This window comes from Rhipicephalus microplus, chromosome 7 (genome assembly GCF_043290135.1).
Source record: "Rhipicephalus microplus isolate Deutch F79 chromosome 7, USDA_Rmic, whole genome shotgun sequence".
Classification (NCBI taxonomy): domain Eukaryota; kingdom Metazoa; phylum Arthropoda; class Arachnida; order Ixodida; family Ixodidae; genus Rhipicephalus; species Rhipicephalus microplus.
In genome coordinates, this window is record NC_134706.1 from 36,408,780 (window position 1) to 36,426,133 (window position 17,354).

Genomic DNA, 17,354 nt, shown 5'->3' on the forward strand with positions numbered 1-17,354 from the left:
GCGTGCATCAACCGTGCCGCTAGGAAACGTAGTACTGCGCGCGTAACAGTGGACGTTTAAAACTATCTGATTACTGCAAGTTCAGTCTGCTTGCTTGCTTGTTCCTTTGTTGTGGCGCTTACCCACTAAGGGAGATGGGCGAAGTATCCGGCGGGTAATGTAAGCGAGCAATTGAGGACTATGCAGGGTAAAAAGAAAAGGTGATTGCTCTGTTTTTAACAGAATACGGTTATTTTGGCACAAAGAGGGAACAAATAAAACAAACGATAAAATTGCTACGTCATTTTTCGTGAATTGGCGATGGGCCCAGTACAAGGCTGTAGGGCAACACGCGAATCTGCACAGCTGCTCACTTTTGGGACGCTTTTGCAGCTGATCATGATTGTGTGTTGGAATTTTGTGACGGGTGCGCCCTTAAAAACCCCACTCGTAGAGCAATTCACGTGCTTTGATGCCTGACGCGATCCTATGCTTCTGCCGCGTGATATTGCATGCGTTAAGGAGACTCCTTTGACTGCGTGATTCATACATTGTTTTTTCGAAGCATTTTCAAGCAATGGAATTGCAACGCAGACTGCCCAAGTTTGATTCTCACTCCAACCGAATATATTCTCGATCGATTATTTTATTGTGGACGAGATGTCTTTCCGCTCACAACCAACGACGCCACCGACACCGGAAACAGTATGCTAAACGAGCTCTTTGACACTGTCACTTTGGTACCTTACTTAAGCCTTTAAGTTTTCGAGAACAGTCCTATATATGACGGCAGTTCGCGACAGAATACGAGCAGAATCCTAGGTATAGTTATGTATATGTTATGTGAAGTTTATGTCCAAACTGACTCGGAAACTATATGCTAAACGAGCTCTTTGACACTGTCACTTTGGTACCTTACTTAAGCCTTTAAGTTTTCGAGAACAGTCCTATATATGACGGCAGTTCGCGACAGAATACGAGCAGAATCCTAGGTATAGTTATGTATATGTTATGTGAAGTTTATGTCCAAACTGACTCGGAAACTATATGCTAAACGAGCTCTTTAACACTGTCACTTTTGTGTCTTACTTAAGCCTTAAAGTTTTTGAGAACAGTCCTACATATGCCGGCAGTTCGCGACAGAATACGGGCAGATTCCTAGGTATAGTTATGTATATGTTAGGTGAAGTTTATGTCCAAACTGATTACAGTCTGCGCATAGCAGAGGTTCTTACTCGGCCACGCTCCCGATGTAAATGGGACGAGTTAAATAGCGGTGCGTAAAACCAGACGTTTGTACCAGGAATTCAGACACGCAAGAGACGGGAAGATTCGTAACGAAAGTCATTACTGCGGAGCTCGGTAGACAGAAGCGACGTTATGAGAAAGCGGAAAGAGTATACGGTCTACGCCAATGCAGCAGTGCTCTTGTGCGGTGTCAGCTCGATGATAGAATCATTTACCTTTTTTAATACAGTAGTCTTGCTTAGGATGCTTGAACGCCCAAAAATTTGTCTGTTGCCACACGATTCAGCCACCTGGCCAAAGTTTAAGCACTTGCTCAGTGCCCAGCCACATTGAACTGGAGGCTGCGTTTATACTTGCGAACATTGTCTACTATCAAAAACCTAATATTACGCATATCTGAGGCGCAACATCAATAGGTATTAGGTGGTGTATTCATTTCCTCGAAAATACATAGACTTCTAAATACCCTAGTGTTTCTTACGCTGCGCTGAAAATGTGGCGGTGTGCGAGAAAAAGCGCTGCTCTGCCAACGATATGGTGCTGCCACCTGGAAGCAACCCTGGGCACTGCACAAGCTTATGTTTCTTGACGGCACTGCCAGATGGCATTCATACCCGCGCAGCGCCTTCTCTATTTTAATATTGCAAACAAGATACGGCCGATTCAGCATAGAGCAGGCACTCTCTCTGGCAAAGCAAAACAAAATGGTCGCTTGGCTGGCAGAAAACTATCGTCTTTTAATGACATTTGTAGCGCAGAACGTAGATATATATGCTGCCAGTTTTTTTTCTGTACCAATCATCTTCCACGGAAACAAGTCATAACAGCGTTTATAATGCTGCAGACTGTACACAGATGCGCACAAAACGTCGCACGTAAAAAAAATGCCACAGCCATTCTGCAACAACACGTACTTTATTCTGGGCTATCTACAGTATGATACACAGCGCTGTACATGCTCTTCAGTATCTACAAAGGCAACACATGCGGAACAAGCGTAATCTGGCTTGGTTTTTGATATTCGCTGGCTTTTTTGTCGTCCTTGAACATCTCGAGGCGTCACAGGCTTGATTTTGCATGCGCTGTGACGAAAGTTCAGGCACCCAATCAAACACGATCGACATGTTGTACTAGATCCAAACGTAATGCAAGGTTGGTCCCGATAATAGGCGACTGGAGAATTGTGCACACGGCTAATTAACACAGTAAGCGACAAGCGTACGTTATTTCAGACAGAAGCCAAACACACTCCACTAAACTTGCCACAAACTTCATTTCCTTTCTAGTACAGCAAAACAATGGGAGATCAGCTAAAAATTGCTAAGGCGCGGCGTTATTAGTAAAGGGCTAAAATTGCCACAAAACAAACAAAAATCAAATATAATTTCCTGTACATCCACGGCTCTGTACACGCCTTTCCAACTTTCGTGTTCTCGCCTACTGACCTGGTGATATTTACAGAAACACGTGTATATATATAGTTTACTATATTTACACGCTGACATTGCACTTTTGTGTTCCCCTGTGCTGCTATTTCCGTAAAAAAAAAAGGGGGGGGGCGGTTGAAATCTGGCACTCTTGAACACTTGAAAGTTGCACCTTTGGCACTGGTATGCATCGGGTGATATTCATGGCAGAAACTGGGCTTATTTTACTTGCAAAAACAGTGCGGCTTTCAGTGTAAGCTTAATGCCAACTTATACTGTTGTTACGAGCCTGTTTGGCGGGCGATTCCGTTTTGTTGATCGTCAAAGCATAACTCACTGCACGGTTCTTTTTTTAAAGTTATAGCTGGACAGCACAGCCTCCGCGATCAGCTCCGACTGCGCGCTGCCGGAGCCGATCACTGAGGTCGTGTGCACTCTGACGCGAGACCCGGTTGCCGAATGAGGGCGCCGCCACTTTCCCAGAATATGTATCTGTTTAAGGGACATGGCTAGGTCACATCAAATCGGAGAAGCAGCTTGAAGCAGTTGTCCTAGCTCTATAGAGACAACAGGGCTATGACAAACAATCTATAAGGTTATTCTTCGTGGACTTTCCTGGTGCCATCACAACGAATCAGTGGCTTCCGCGCAACGGGCAGTGTGGCCTCAAGAATCGTCCACGGCACACCGATCACTGAGTTCACGCACGGAGTGACTGGGCAGAGACTGCGAATACTAGAGGCTTCGAGCCTAGAAATACCGTAGTACGGAACGGAGGGCTGAAGGGTCACTCGGTTTACCATGCCCCAGGCTCACGCACACAGAGGTGCGCCGTTTTCACTTTCTGCCAGTGCTCTTGCAAAACAATTAATTATTGTACTTTCTATATCATGCACGTAAATACATTCATTAGGCATAGACTTTTCAAATCGTCGCAACAATCACACCCGCACTCACAACTCGGATGCACGTCCTGCTTTGTAACATTCTGGGTGTCCATAAATGGGTGTCCATAAATCACCAAGAAGCTGAAACAACACGTGTCGTCGTCTTTCTCACATTTCCCCCTTCGTTGTTCAAAGCCCCGAAGAGACCACATTCAGCCGTTCGAAAACTCAGACACATCCAAAATTTTTCGCTGTTGTGTTCCCCTTCACGAGCTTTCATCGAAGGCTTTCGAAATGTAAGGGCCATATCCGGAAGACTCTGTCGTTGACGTTCTTGAAGCAGACCACGGCTTTTGTTTTGGAAACGTTCGAAAAGCACACGCCACTTCCGAAACGCTGTCGTCATCGACGCAGAGAAGCAGACGAAACTATAGTGTACTAGAAGAGTGTACAGTGTACTCTGTTAGTGCACTGCAACGACACCTCCAGTAATTTCCGCAAGGAGTGCTTGGCTTGGCTAATGAAGTATGCAGCAAGACGCTATATAGACGGTGACGAAACAGTTCTGTGATTCCTTTTGGCACGATCAGCTGCAGATCAGAGCAGAGTGCACATACTCGTCCCATCTTTGATGGCACGGTCCCTCAGCTTTCTCCAGTATTGCAGTCTGGGCGCGCAGCGCATCGTAGGCTTTCCCAGCATACGCACGCCGATGAACAAGAAATGGCCGCGCCCGGCACGGGTGCCGCACTTCAGGGGGCGCTGCAGCACGGCCGCCATTTTCCTGTCATTGCCGGGCAGAAAGGCGGGTTCTTCGATTGAGTCCCTGTGGACGCGCGACGCAGACACCATGATCTCGGTGACGTCACGCCGATGCATGTGCCTTAGGGAAGACACCACTCCTTCCGCAACTGCAGATAAGATAAAACAAAAAATAGAAACGCCAGTTAGTAATTTCAATGCAGAGCATGCAAACGGAAAATTAACAGCCTTCCACTTCCTAAAAAAAAAAACACTGCTGTGAGCATATGTTCAGAGCGCCATATGTACGTACGTCACTATGAGCATACGTACGATTTGACAGTATGGTGTATATACAAAAGAAAGCCAATACTTTGATTACACTAATTCGCACGGCGCACACTTCGGAGATGACAAGCAATCAAGACACAACACACTGTACACGCATTGCACGGAGCGGTTTTGTCATATGCAAAAGTACAATTCCTCATGCAAGCAGACAAACTATCAGTGCATAGTTCAATCTGACATTCTTCTCTGTATTCGCTTGCGCTGCTGCTCACCAGCATTATAAGTGCATTCACAAGATTCTCGTAGAAGCGGTAGTCGTGGAATAGTCTGAATATCACGACCTGCAGTTTCTTCTTTAGGCGCATGCCCAGCGGAGCGATGACAGTGTACAGACAACAGAGGACAACTACATCACGAAGAAATATTTAAAAAAGTAAGGGGAGTGACATGGGGCTCTAGTGAAACCAAACACGTCTGCATTCGATGCTTACCGCTGTATATAGTTCAATAAAAAGTTTACCCTCGAAATACTCTTTAGAGCACGTTCGAGAGGCCACAAAAGAGCTTTAATCATCGAACCGGGCCAGGCTGGATAACCTGGACAGCCAAACGACCGCTTCGCTGCCCTTGTCAACAATGAACCGCGTGAACCAACCACTTCGTCACGTATTTTCGTTGTCGTGAGATAAAAAAGCTGACGACCTTACGAACGACAATTCAGGTGGGTCCTCTCAATACCCGCTCCGATATATCTCTATTGTGGATATGCAAAGCAGCGCGGCTGGCCGAACCACTAGATGTCACACTCTGCCTTCGTTCCCTATTGGGCATTGTGCTGGTCGCACCCCAAAGGTATACCTTCCGGAAGAACACGAGCCGCGGACTTTCCAAGACAGCCACGAGAGTTCAATCTACAAAAGCCTGTGAAGAAGAGGCCCTCCGGAAAGTGAAAGGCGTGCATCCACCTTCATCGTCACGAGCACGAAAAGAGGGGCGCGTCAAGCCGTAGGTAAGTAAACGCAGAGAAGAAGAAGAAAACGGAGCGGCGGCATGTCCAGAATGGCTAGGTCTTCTCCTTCAAAGGCAATGTGGCGGCTCGAGCGCTAATCCGACCAGCCGTATTCTGTCAACAGACATTTTCGGTCCAACGGCGTTTGCACTGAGATTCGAGTGTGTCTTCGGTCCCCCGGGTTTCTTCTAAAAGCTTCGCGCCATAGCCTTGACGGAGAAAGAAGAACGCTCTGCTCTCATTGTGTGCCCAACTGCCATCACCAGGGGGCATGCGGGAAAGGAAGGGGGCCCCATGACTGAGGAGAGTGGAGAATGTTAACAGCGTGAAAAGATCGTCTCCTGGCCATGTCCGCGAAGCCAGAGCGTTGCTTCTTGACCCCCACACCTTGGCGACTTTGAACGGCTCTCTGTTGGACATCGTGGGGGCAAGTTGAACATCGCTACTTTCCCGTACACTACCTCCCCTCTCCGCCAGACGGCGCCTTCGTACTCTGACCAGAGGTCTTTTCATGGTTCGGACCCTTAATCCCTCCAGACTGTGCGCGCTTCATGCACCATTCCTCACGGACCATAAGACGTGGGCTCGTCGGGGCATGAACCCTCCCCCCCCCGCTTCCTTTTTATGTATACATATATATCTAGGAATATTGGGATGGAGGAACACACTTTCTAACGGCGAGCATGGCAACAATGGTTCGTCAGGGTTTTCGGGCTAAATAGCAAAGTTCCTCGCCAGTTTCCGCGGTCGCCGAACCTATATCGTCTCTGCTTGCACTCCGCTCTAGCATTTACTACAGCCGAGGTTTCGCTTTTTTAGTTTACCTACTTAGCTGGCCACACTAGGTATCTTTAGGAAGTCCACGTATTGTAGTATCGACACCAAACCGCGCCCGTCGTTGAGAAACTGGAGCAACGTGGCCGCGCCGAAGCGGGAAAAGATGTCGCGTCTCTGCACGGGTCAGCGAACACAACCCTGCACTCGGGCCAGCCAGTTTTTGTTGCTCGGGAGGTTTCCGTTTTCAATAAAAGATGCGAGTTGAGCCATACCGTCGACGTATGCTCTCCTTCCCCTTCCGTCTCGTGAATGGGTCAGGCAGGTGGGCGGGTAGTATAAAGGGCCTCTAAATCATAAAGGAGGGATTTAGTGAACGTGCGCGGATGGCGAGTAAAAAGACATTCCGCAGACGCATGTCTGGACGTGTCTTCCGTAAGGAGATTTCCACACGCATTAGTCTCGTCTGCTCCCACCTATTCGCTTTTATTTACTTTGATACTTCTTCCTGTCGTCTGCTGCGCGCCATTTTTTTCTGTAAAAAGGTTGCATTAGTGCACAATGCAAACTCGCTCAATAAAGTCGCGCCTGACATGAATCACATTCGTTATTTATTTATTTATAACGCTGCTACTCTCTTTCGAGAGCGTGACAGTTGGGCATATTCGAACTCACATTAAAATTGCTATAGAACTGACACAAATCTATTTGATTTCCCTATATCCGAAATTTCGTTACATGCGAGGTCACAGTATCGAGGCTTACTGACTGTGGCGGTGTCAGGTTATGGATGCATGCACGCACACTGGGCCTAACCAGTGGCGAAACATTAGTTTTCTTCCCTATATCCGAAATTTCCTTATATTGGGTTTCTCAGTCCGAGTTGTTCGTGGTTTGAAGTTGTTTGACTGCAGTTGCTTGTGGTTTGGAATGAGACGGTGGACAGCAGGAGTAAATTCAGCTAAGCGCTTCGCACTTTAATAACAAGTGAGCATGCGTGAAAGGGCGAGAGAGAGGGGAGGAGACAAACGTCATAAATTCGTTGTAGCGAGAACCAGTGTGAGATGGGGAGGACGAATAACAGACTGCCACAACAAGAAGGCCGCCACCTTGCGTTCGCGTAAACATTGCACAACTCTCCTGACACGTATTCCTTAGTGCGCGTTCCACTTTCTTGGATAAGCTCGATATATGTACCCTTATGTTGGGCCAGACACACATTCTTCGACTAACCTATTGGTGAGACTGCACATGCGAAGTCATGCCAACGATCGAAGGCCAAACACACACGTGACGGGGCCTATAATTTTTCAGTTTCTTCAACGGAGTCATCGACACGCCAGCGGCGCTCCACTTCTTTTTCGCCTCGACGGTTGTTGCAGGGTTGGCCGTGAATGCGGGGCCGTTCATTCCAAACACCAGTTCCTCCAAAATGATAAACCCGGAAAAAGAACAGCAACAAAATGAAACGGGCCGAAGTTGCGGGCAGACTACTTTCGGGCCGCATATATAGTGGTTCCATAATGACGGCGCGGGTTTTGAAGACGCCGCCCCGAAGAAAAAAACGCCCTCTTCTTCTCCCTTGAGCATTGGTGCGCGAGCAGGCGAACCCCCAACAGGTCTCGGGCATTGTTGCTTCGAGCGTACGCCCGTCTGGCCACCCGAGCAGACGGACTCGTTCGTCGCCGAGCAGACGAAAAACAGACACACAAAACCTCGAGCAGACGACGCCGGCTGTGTATGTATGCAGGCCGGTGCTCGGCAGCGGCGGCGGGGCGGCGGTTCACCGCTAGGCGGCGCCCCTTTCCAAGCAAGCTTTTTATTTCCTTTAGCTGCGCGTTATTTGCAGTCCAGCGAAGAGAAAAAGGTAGGGGGTTTCGAATCTGTGGTGGTGGTAGTGGTTACAATGAAGAGGAAAAAGGCACCTAATTTCTGTCTGCCTTCAGGCGACACGGCGCAGTGCCTTATAGGGGTGGGGTTAAGGAGGGATAAAAAGGATAGAAGGAAAGTAGAAGCAGAAGAAGACAGCCAACGAGAGGAAAAAGAAGGAGATAGGAAAGTGGGGATCCGGTCGAAGCAGTCCAAGGGCGGGGTGCCACAATGCGAGAGCTACACGGCATCAGGAGACCGCGGAGGGCGAACCAGTCGGCGGGAGCTACGCTGAAGTCGGAGATCGCGAGGGCACAACCGTCCAGCTTGAAATCCTGCGAGCGAATCTTTCGAATCTGTCTCCAAAGTTGCTCCGAAGAACCCGGCCGTGCGTTGTCTCCCCCCCGAATCTGTCTCCAAAGTTGCTCCGAAGAACCCGGCCGTGCGTTGTCTCCCCCCTCCCCCCCCCCCCACACATCACCGTTTTTGAGTCCTTTTGTGCAGACCCGCGCCAAAGCGAGTGCGAGTACGTGATGGGAGGGCAAAACTGCGTGACGTCTGTCGGCCATGCTTCTTTCTTTTTTGTATGTCTGTGTTTGTTCGCGAGGGCGTAAGATGGCGCGTGCGCGGCCGCTATTTGCTGTTGACGACGGCGACGGTGATCTTGGGCGGGGGCGCAGTTTTTCGAAGCGCGCGCGCAGGCGTACGGTCTGTACTTTACGACTGAGTGTGTGTGTTCTCTACATTGGAGAGTGCACAAGGCAACGCCCGTTTGCACTGCGGCATCGTACATGCGCACATCTCTTCGAGGAATGTCATGAGCGGGACACGCCTCAGGATGTGGAGGACGTAGTGCGTCGAGAATAGGCATCCCAGCAAAGGAAAGAAAAACACAAATATAGTAATGATTCGAATAAGTACAACTCAAGAAGGGCGCGAAAACCTCGGTGGTGGTTGCTTTCGCTGCTTTCTTCGGCGTTGATGGGCCTCCACTGGCACCGGTATAGATAAAACTCCGCGGCAGAAACGTGCTTCGAGCGGTGGAGCTAAGTGAAATGCAAATAGTTGTACGATATGCGACGGCACTCTTCAAACCCTCCATAAAATGGAGGCAGGCGATGGGTGAATGAGAGGTTCGTATTGTCTATATTGAGAAATAGAGCTTACGTGGTCCTACCAGTTCTGACACTCAATCGCCGCGTGCCGTGTGACCCCGTGCTCTTAAACCTCCAAATTCGATCGCCGGTCTGTTTGAGACGCTTCGCCAGTGTTTAGAAAGCTATTTGTTCCGCATAGTGACTCCATCTGCTCGCTCACATTGTTCAAGCTTCATAATATCACACAAGAGAGCGAGAAGAATCATGAACAAGGAATCGAATGTACTCCTAATAATGACACGAGAAGTATACGACGACGAGCTTGAGTTTTGATAAACTGAACGTTCAAAACTCATTTCCCAAGTGAGAGGGCAAACTGCCACCGTCAGAGGCTGCAGTGAGAGCAGAGACCACTGACTCCATATCTATATGGAGGCTGTACACCCTTTCAAAGAGAGTAAAAAACTGCGCATTTACGCCCGCACATAGGAGTTAACGTGTTAAGTTTCAATAACTCCCCTAAAGGAGTCGAACTACGATACACAGACCAGCTATCTGTTTCTTTTTTGGTTTCTCTTTTGCAGGGTTATCCGACAATACAGCCCGAGTCAAGTATTAATGAAGAGGTACTCATTCAAGGCAGGGCCATAGCCGGGAGGTGGGGGTGATTTAGCCCACCTATAAAGTGAAGCCCCCTACTGCCCCTACGAATTCGCGGGTGTTTTGTCGAAATCAATAATGAAAATAGGTGTTTCTCAGGACATTCAACAAGTGTCCACGCAGTCGGAAAAAATTCACAGCATATCCACGGAGTGAATGATGAGTGGAGCAAAGCGTCCATCGATCGGTCCGTCAACAACACAACATCGCCGATTCTATGGAAATCACTGACGCCATCTAGCGATATTATTTAAAAGTACACATACACGCGATGTCATCTATTGAGCAATTCATAAACTTGAAGTGGCTACTACTACTACTACTACTACTACTACTACTACTACTACTACTACTACTACTACTACTACTACTACGCGCTTCATCCTCATCTGGACAGCAGTCAATCATTATCACCTGTTCTGGCCGACAGTAATCATCGCCTTTGTACACGCGCATCATCTTCGGGTCCGTGGCGCTTGTTCGCTGCCGAACACACGGCCAATAAACCTCGTTACAACTGAGTCGTCATACTACTACTACTACTACTACTACTACTACTACTACTACTACTACTACTACTACTACTACTACTACACAGGAGGGAACGATCCCACCCTAAGAAGTTTCGCCCCTGAAAATCCTGGCTGCGTGCCTAATTCAAGGTAAACGGCCGTTACTGCCAAGGAGAAAAAGCATGCCCCGATCGAGCTGCAAAAACAAATTTCAAATGGATGTGAAAGTAAACAAATTTCCCTGGCTTGTGTGCGTCATTTTTTTAGTATTGTACGGCGGTGGCGTGACACACGAAGTTCGTCTGCATCCTTGCGTAAAGCTGCGGGTCACGGTGGTGCAATGCTGCTACACTGCGGCAGAACTGTAGCGCACGAACTTCGTGTGTGTGTGTGACAGCACAACCACAACGTAAAGGCTGAGCCGTTGGATGCACCCAACGTGGGACGGATAGCTATAGGCAGGCTCGCACCATATGGCGAGGGCTGCCACACCGATGCGACCGGGGTGATGATGAGCGGGCATGCACCTCATGGTTTTCTACGAACCGTAAGCGTATACGCGGACGTTTTCCGCTGCGTAAGCTGGCTGGCACGCGGCGTGCGATCCGTAGGACCTGCCCAGCCCGTTCAACCACGTACGGGACCGCTCGTTGCATAAGCGCCGAGCAAGCGGACTAATCAAGGGCGTGTCACTCGCCATGTTCGCGTGGACTCAGTCATCGCGTTTCGGTTGACCTGGCGCGAGCTCCTGGAACCTCTTTCGTTTTTAGTTACCATTTAGATCTAGGAACACGAACTGGCGGCGTTGCAGGGTGTGTTTTGCACAGACTGTGGGGTAGCACCGATATACATTTCGTACTTAATGAATTCGCCGAGGAAAGAGAGCATGTCGACTTCCTGGCTTATGCGGAATATGCATGACAAAATCCGCCAAGTCGAAACGGATGCGAAATTCCGGACTGCGAAAGCAGAATGCGCATGTCGGGTGCTGAGAACGTTGCTCCCTTCGATCATTGAAATGCGTGAGATGGGATCCAGCATAAATGCAGAAATGTTTAATAATTGACGTTCACCCTTTTGACGGAGTGAATCGTTCCTTGGTGTTCGGCAGACGAACACTTATCGAAATAATTCACGCTAATCGTTTGGGGGATCCCAATAAGGCATTCTGCAGATGGCAACAAAAGGTTGAGAGAAACAGGTGTTCTTGCTGATTTTTCGTAAGAGTGTGGCGACAAAATTGCAGCAGGAGAACCCGCAGCTCGAGTAGCTAGCAAGGAAACACAACGTCAAAGAGTTAAGTTGGGACTTTGTGAACATCAGTAAAGAGGACCGCAAACAACAACACTCTATACCGTTTTGTGTTAGCGAATAGTCCTTCGGAGCTGTTGAGTTTTCGAATTGCAACAAGGTTTTCGATTGGGGCCTAGTTTGTGAAGATTCGTAATATCTTGCAGTGCGCTCGAAGACAAGCGCTTGTCTTTGTGTTTGTCGTTGTTGTTCGTGCGTCAGAGTGCACTGTAATGTATGGCACTTTAAAATACCACGCCACAAATAGTCGATTGATTACTAGCGACGAAAACCAACGCCAATGTTGTACACTGCATGCCCGATGTGAAGCCATCATCCTTCTTGGTCCGTTTTAGTGCACTGCCGGACGAAGGTCTCTTCCAATAATATCCAGTTTACTCTATGTCCTGTGTAAGCTGGTGCCATCTTATCCCCCAGAGCATCATAACTCTCTGCCTTTCTAAAGTGCGTTCCCCATCCCTTGGTAACCCCTCTGTTGCTCTTCCTGCCCGCCGGTTGTCCGTCCCACGTATCACGTGGCCAGCCCTGGTCTATTTGACTAGCTATCGACTGAAATACCCGACCGCTATCATTGTTTGTTCCCTGACCCATTCTGCGATCCCTCGATCTCTCAACGTATATACCGCTTTTCGTCCCATTGCATGCTGAGGGATCCTCAACTTCTTCCCTAGTTGCCTTGATATCTTAGCATAACAATTACAGCATAACACTGCAAAGCTGATCATCACAGCCTTCTTGATCATTACTGTCGACGGCTGAAAGCTGACTGTGTACTCCTTCGTGAATACTCGGAAAACCGACGTCTTCTTAATCCTACAAAGCACTGCAGCGGCTTTTCTGGTCATCTATATATGCATGCGCATCCCGCTGAGCCCCCACTACAGGATATTCGATTATGAAAAGAAAAATAAGAACGATGCACACATGAAAAACTCTGCAAGCGGTCACATGACAACAAGCGTGGCATGAAGCATCACCGGCTTGACTTTCGAGTGCGCATAAAGAAGGGAAAGGTAAAGGACGGTTGAAGGCGGTGGTTGCAAAACCATGGGGTAAAAAGAAAGAGTGATGTGCAAGCCAGAATGATTTCCCTTCCGCCGCGGTGGGTTGCTTATGGGCGTACCATGTTTACCATCTGGACTGGCGAGATTTCGTGCCTACGCTTACACGATCACCCTCCCAAAAGTTCTCTCCTTTTTTTGCTCGGTGGATTTAGTGTATAACTTCGCGAAGGCAAGACCCTTGTCCGGGGGCGTTCCCTCTTCATTTCCGCACCGTCGGATCCGAGACGCGCACGCGCACGAGACGACCACTACATGCATGCATCCTCTTTAAACGACCACCGCCAAGGCTCGCTCAAAAAAGAAACAAAACAAAAGGAACACTCGCGAGCAAAGGAAGAATCAACCAACCAACCACCTCGCCACCTGCGGCGCGATTCGTGACGTTTTGAAAGTCGCGCTGCCGGCTGACCCTTGATCTCAAACCCAACCCTCCTCCCCGAACTCCACAAGCCACGCCACGTGACCTCCGGCACACCGACCGCTAGCTCCATACGCCGACTCCACAAACTCAACCCAAGCCACCAAACGAAGCAAGGAAAACCAAGGGACGACGCCAGTCTGGCTGCAAGCTCAGAGCCTCCCAAGACTTCGCCCCGCACAATCTTTATTTTTGCTTGATTCGCTCGCGCTTAGGCCTAATCTGGCCCCGAACCGGTTTCCAGCCTGGCAACGCTGGTCGGCACGCGTCGTCGTCTGCTTGCGTCGTCTGTTTCCGCAGGGCGGATTTTCTCTCTCGTCTGCATGCATCTTGTTCCGTCGTCGTCTGCTCAGCGAGTGGTCTTCCTTTTTGCATTTCGCCGTCGGTTTTTATTGCGTTTCGTCTCCAGCTCGCACACGCGCGCGCACCTACGTATCGCCGATACTCGCCGGCAGGCGGCGCCGTGATGTTTCTCGCTCGGGATCTTTCGGAGTTGTTCTTCTCAGGACAGTGCGATTTGCATTGGGGCGTGTAGTAAGATGGGCTGCTAGGCATTGCGAAAGGGAAGGGGGGGAGTAGCTTTTGTGTGGGCCGAAGAGCGTGGTGCGGCTTTGACGGGACACTTAAACGCCACTCATGATGCGGCCTCGCGTCGGTCAGCTGTGCCGCCGCCAGAGGTCAGCACCCTCGCATTTAGCAAGGAGGCCTGAGAAAGGGTGAGTGCAATCAGGCACGCGCCCGGGCTAGCCATCTTGAGCCGAGCGGAGCCGACACGGCGCGTGTGCCGCGCGGAATCGTGATCGGGGAACGAGATTTCCCGCGATCGTCGTCCACAAACCACCACCACCACCAACCAAGCGCGCCGGCGTCGGTCACCTGTTTCGCGTGCCCGGCCGCACCTGTTGTGGCGGCCAGAAAGGTCGCACGCTTATTTAGCAGGTGGGCGGGGAGAGGGCAACATGGCTGGCGTGGTGCGATATGCCCTTGCGCTGTGATAGTGCTTCGCCTGAGATTTATGGATTCTGCATTGGAAGGACGCAGCGAGCAATTTTAAAGGTTCGTCGGAGAGGAATTCAGCCGCTGGTTGCGTCGGCAGTGCTACGCGGTCGTTACTTATAAGCGAAGGGGGGCTGGGCCTACGGCTACGACTAACCACGACTCCTCTCGGTGCTTTGAAACGTCGCACTTTGTGACTCGGTGAGAGTTAATAGAAATCAATGACAAATGTCACGACGCAGCACAGTTCAAAGGATGCAATCTAGTCAATTAAAAAAAAAACGCTCGTTCCCATGTCTCGGACGAAGTAACCACGTACGAGACAAAGTACTTTGAGTACGACGTTTTCTCGGAAACTACGTCTTGGTGCTCTTTTTAACAAAAGGAGATTTAGATATTCTATAAATTGCGTTAATAATTTAGACAGTGTACAGCCTGTCTAAATTATTTTTTAGGGATTGGAGGCGCACAACAGTCGGTACATGTTCGAATTTAACGAAGGGTCGCCAGAGCCAGCCACGAAAATGCGCAAATAAACTCTCTTACGACTGTCGTGCCGGCTTCCATTTGTCGAACCATGCACATTTTAATTTTGACGAGCGAGTGAAAAGCTACACCTGCTGAGCTTTGTCAACATTGCAAGCACAGTTCTCATCAACAATGTCATTGACAAGTTTCCGATGATTGATTGATTTGTGGGGTTTAACGTCCTAAAACCACCATATGAATATGAGAGACGCCGTAGTTGAGGGCTCCGGAAATTTTGGCCACCTGGGGTTCTTTAACGTGCACCCAAATCTGAGTACACGGGCCTACATTTCCGCCTCCGTCGGAAATGCAGCCGCCGCAGCCGGGATTCGATCCCGCGACCTGTGGGTCAGCAGCCGAGCATTTTAGCCTCTAGACCACCACGGCGGGGCAAGTTTCCGACGAGGCGACTTCTGTGCAGTTCACGTGTCTCTTTTCAATCAAGCACGGTTAGATCCCATTACGCGCTACAGTGAGGTGCAATTAGTTGAAATAAAGTATGCATAACTTTCCACATATCTCCGGTGAGACTCTGGTAGTACAACCCTGATGAAACCAACCGACAGTGGAAGTCAATGTAGGTATATCGGGGACGCTATTTGTAGCCCCTTAACCGTAGTGTAATGGTTGTGGTATAAATGCAAAAAATAAATTGAGATGGATCAAAGGCAACTTGCCACCGCAGCTAGAGACGAACCCACAACCTTTGCGAGACCAAAGATAACGAGCCGCCGATCCATTCTCCTTCTTTCGCACAGAACAAACAATACCAATAACTTCCATTAGCACAGTGGTCAGTTCTTCAATGTGTAGGGTAGCATACCATTCCTTCTAGAGTGGTTAACATCCTTGCCTTTCCTTCCTCTCCTGCTTCTTAATTCCCTCCTTCAAATTTCAGTCGAGCTTTGGCGATAACCTTTTCTCAGTGGAAGCATGATCGTACTGACCAGACGCTCCCAAACTCCGCCCCACCATAGAGCATTGAAAAAACGTTCCAGATGAATCTCTTCTGTCACCATGCACGTCGATAGAACACTAGACGCAATACAAAGACTCTGCAGTTTTTTTAAAGAGGGGCAAGCTAAGCCTTGTTTCGAGGCAACTGGCACACATATCTTCAACTCATGTTCGCGGTGACCGCATTCCGTGAGCTCCGCCTCGCCCCAAGCCCAACAGCACCACTGGCCAACGCCCGAGCCACAGAAAAGAAACAAAAAAACGAGTCAAGGACACGCTCGCTAGGACCACTCGGTTTCACGAACGCGATAGTATAGTGTTCGGCCAAGGTCGAACGGAAGGAAAAGGACAACGGCAGGGTCGCAAGCATTCCACCAAGCGCACACCAGAGCAGCCCGGAGGGTCGCACGGTTTTTTTAAACAAGACGGGAGTGCACGCTCGCACGCTGCGCCTGCTTATTCTTCCATTGCGCGATGTACAAACGTGAAACAAAAGAACCCCACGCTCTCAAAAAAGATACACAGAGCTCGGAGTGGTTTGAAGAGCAGCGTAGTGGAGGAAATCTGTGGGAAAGGACTGCCAGACTAGGCCACACGCGGCAGCAGATGAGCGTACAGTTATACCATGGCATACCAGAGGCTTGTATACATTACGTCGACTTCGCGCGTCATACAAGCAAGTGCTATAGTACCAAAGCGTAGGAGATATAAAAGAAAGGAGGAACAGGCTATGTGTACACAAAGTGTGCGAATCGTAGAAGCCAGTGACGTGCACTATGGGTATGAGAAACAGAGAGAGAGAAACAGGAGGTGTGGGAACTTGTTGCGCGGGGAAGACTATACACATAGGCGGCGCGTGTGTCGTGCGCTGTGTGGGCGGCATGATGCTGCCGGTGTCTTGTTTCGATCATGCGCTCCTTTGCAACAGCTCCGTGCACGAGTGTTCTGGTATCTCGAAAGCCTGTGTGAGAGAGGACATGGGAAGATGACGTCGACGGCGATCTCAGAAATTAAACCGCACTTCTGGATTCTTTGTTTCTCCCACCACCCACCCGTCCCCCTCCTCGTCGCACCATCTTTTCGGGCCTCTTCTTTACTCTAAGAAGATGAACACTTTCACTCGGAAGTGGACCGCGCCTCTGTTTAACGAACGCTGACAGAATGCGAGGGACACGCTGAAGAAGATGAGTGCGTATACAGCGCCGCATGGCAGCCTGAGGCCGTCGCTTACAAGAATAGTGCAAGCATAAAGTGTACATACTAAGCGTTCTGCATGACGACTACATACGATCTTTCGTGTGAACCGCTAAGCGGCGTTCAAGGGATCATTGCTGGGAATAGAGGCGATAATCGAAGTGGTGGGAATCTGCACCGCTGTCAAATTCTGCGGCGACGGCACTTTTAAGCTAACCAGCGAGATCTTCTTATAACAGTGCCTTAGGCAGTTTAACGATGCGGGCGTAATTAAACAATATCCAACATTAGCAAACAACGAGGCATTTCACGCGTTTGTATATTGATAAGATAGCAATTCATGTTGCGTATATATATATATATATATATATATATATATATATATATATATA

The 17,354-nt window shown here is 49.2% G+C and overlaps 1 protein-coding gene across 1 annotated transcript in view; it reads right to left on the minus strand.

Moving 5' to 3' along the window:
* Positions 1 to 2,123: 2,123 nt before the first annotated feature.
* LOC119180282 (meteorin-like protein) overlaps positions 2,124 to 17,354 on the minus strand; it is a 74,645-nt gene continuing 59,414 nt past the window's right edge. The window contains exon 5 of the mRNA XM_037431436.2: positions 2,124 to 4,452. Coding sequence (XP_037287333.2) covers positions 4,139 to 4,452 — 314 coding nt within the window. The 3' untranslated portion in view covers positions 2,124 to 4,138. The remainder of the gene's footprint in view (positions 4,453 to 17,354) is intronic.